A 2492-nucleotide genomic window follows, 5' to 3' on the forward strand; every position below is an offset into this window, starting at 1 on the left:
TTCCAAATTTTTATATAAATTTTGGAGACTCTCAAAATCATTCTAATGCTCAGTATTTTGAAAATTCTTCGTTTTTTTCAAATCCTAACCAAAATCCTGTCACAAATAATCTTCAAACATCACAAAATACTAAAAAACAACCACAAATAAAGCAACTGTATGATGCCAAAAAAAAGCAACCGTATGATGCCGCTCGGGTTGAAAATCCAGAAAAGCTAAATAGCAGGAACAGAGATCAAATGAGAGGTCGTTTTAAATGGCTTAGTGAAAATGCACAAAAGTGGGTTGGTGTGTATCGGGAAGCATGATGTCGAAGAAGAAGTGGAATGAGTCTAAAAGATATTGAAAACGAAGCTCATAAACTTTATGAGGCGAGTGGGAATAAGTTCAACGACATTATTGTTTTTAATGATGTTATGTGTAAACATGAGAAGTGGGCTTTAGAGTTAGATCGTGACACAACACGTTCCCGTCCTGAATGTGAAGTGGGTAATGAAGAAAGTGGTGGTAGCTCGAAAAGATCAAAGACTACTGAAAAAGGGGAGTTTTGTGTCCATTCCAACCCAGAAACGCCAACTAGTGATGATTCAACGGTTAAACGTCCAACATGCAGAGATGCAGCAAAAAAAGGGAAAGGTAAGGCTTCTAACGAAATTGTTACAGAACTTCATGCAATGAGTCTTGCTAGAGAAAGTGAACTTGAAGTCATGAAAAAAAGAATCGACTTGGATAAAGAAATGCAGCAACAAAGAATCGACTTAGACAAGGAAAGGGAGCAAAAAACAGATGAAAGGGAACTCGTCAAGATGCAACTTGTGCATTTGAACACATTGCTACAAAAGGAGCATTTATCTCTTGAAGAAGAAAACATGAAACACTTTTTAATTTGGAAGTTGTATGGAAACTAATTATCGGTCATCATGTGTTTTATATTTCCAGTTTGTCTTTTAATTAACTTGTAAAATATTTTATTATGTAGTTTTGTGTGTTATGTATTTGTAAGATATTGTACTTTTGTATTTCACGTATTTGTAATATATTTTTTTAAGTAATGTTGTTTATAAATCTGTTTTGCACATGGAGTTGTCAATAGGCCAGTAGCACACTTTGTCATCTACCAAATCAAATATTATCTTTATTTTTATGTGTCACTTTTGTATTGGATGCTTAGATTTTATTTAGATAAACTAATAGAACATTATGTTTATTTTTTATCATTATATTTTTAGTATAAATAGGTATATCACTGGCATACTTTGATATCCAACACTAACTCTTCATTTCTTATCTCTTTGAAAAATGTCTCATAATGAAAACTCATCGAGTTCGAATGAATATTCAGGATGGGAAACACGGGTTGTTCAAAATAATCGACAACTCGATGAAATCATCACTGAATTACTCATACAAGATCATCCTCCTAGAGCAAGAAGGAGGTATTGTGATCGAGAACGTGAGCAGGGTGAGGCACGTTTAATGGAAGACTACTTTGTTGACAGCCCAACGTATGATCAAGTAACCTTTTGGCGTAGATTTCGTATGCAAAGACCACTATTTCTCCGTATAGTGATAGCTGTTACAGCCACTGACCTATATTTTCAACAAAGGCGTGGTGCCACAGGTAGACAAGGTCTTTAACCATTGCAGAAATGTACGGCAGCTATGCGGGTCTTGGCGTATGGGACATCAGCAGATGCACAAGATGAATATATGAGAATGAGTGAAACTGTAACAAGGGATGCTGTAATAAAGTTCGTAGAAGGTGTCATTGCATGTTTCGGTGAAAAGTATCTTAGAAGGCCAAATGAAGTTGATTTGGCAAGACTACTTTATGTGGGGGAGGAACGTGGATTACCCTATCTTAGCTTGGTTCAACTCAAGGCCCAAATCCAAAGGCCCAAAAGTTAAACTATGAATCAAAGCCCACATATTGCCCGATTTTCCAAATTGGGCCCAAACCTTTACATGGTATTATTCTAAGGCCCAACTATTTAGTCCAGTACAAACATTTGGCATTTCAAGTGGCCCAACATCTCATAATCATGAAGGCCTAGATATGGCCCATCCATGGCCTAATTTTCCAAATTAGGCCAAACTCTCACATATGGGCCTTACCCTAAAGCACATCTAATTGTTCTAGTCCATTTGATTGTTCTTGAATGACCCATTTATAACCCAATCATCAAAACCCAATGGAAAGGCCCAACTCAAGGCCCAAGTGAAATTAGGGTTTCACATAAAATGACGATTAGTGTTAAGTGTTTCTCACTTAACCCATTAAGGACTTAACCCACTAAGGACTTAATCCATTAAGTCCAATATTGCTTAGATTAATTTCTGCCAATGATTATTATTTAACATTTTAAGTTATTAAATAATTCTCGTGTGTGTCCCGATAAATTCTCAAAATTAGTGTTTTATTGGCATTAGGGTTTCCAACCCAAATACTAGCCCATTTATCAATTTGTTGGGCCTTTAGGTCAATTAGGGCT

The 2492-nt window shown here is 36.0% G+C and overlaps 1 protein-coding gene across 1 annotated transcript; it reads left to right on the forward strand.

The window, feature by feature from the left end:
- The first annotated feature begins 326 nt into the window (after window positions 1-326).
- On the forward strand, window positions 327-908 carry LOC111917541 (uncharacterized). The gene has a single exon (XM_023913218.1). It carries the CDS (start codon window positions 327-329, stop codon window positions 906-908), a length of 582 nt encoding a protein of 193 aa, XP_023768986.1.
- The last annotated feature ends 1584 nt before the right edge of the window (window positions 909-2492 follow it).

This window comes from Lactuca sativa, chromosome 5, assembly GCF_002870075.4.
Source record: "Lactuca sativa cultivar Salinas chromosome 5, Lsat_Salinas_v11, whole genome shotgun sequence".
Taxonomy (NCBI): domain Eukaryota; kingdom Viridiplantae; phylum Streptophyta; class Magnoliopsida; order Asterales; family Asteraceae; genus Lactuca; species Lactuca sativa.

Excerpts from the sequence above, each read along its gene's own strand:
- LOC111917541 (XM_023913218.1), top strand. The coding sequence starts at position 327 with ATGAGTCTAAAAGATATTGAAAACGAAGCTCATAAACTTTATGAGGCG.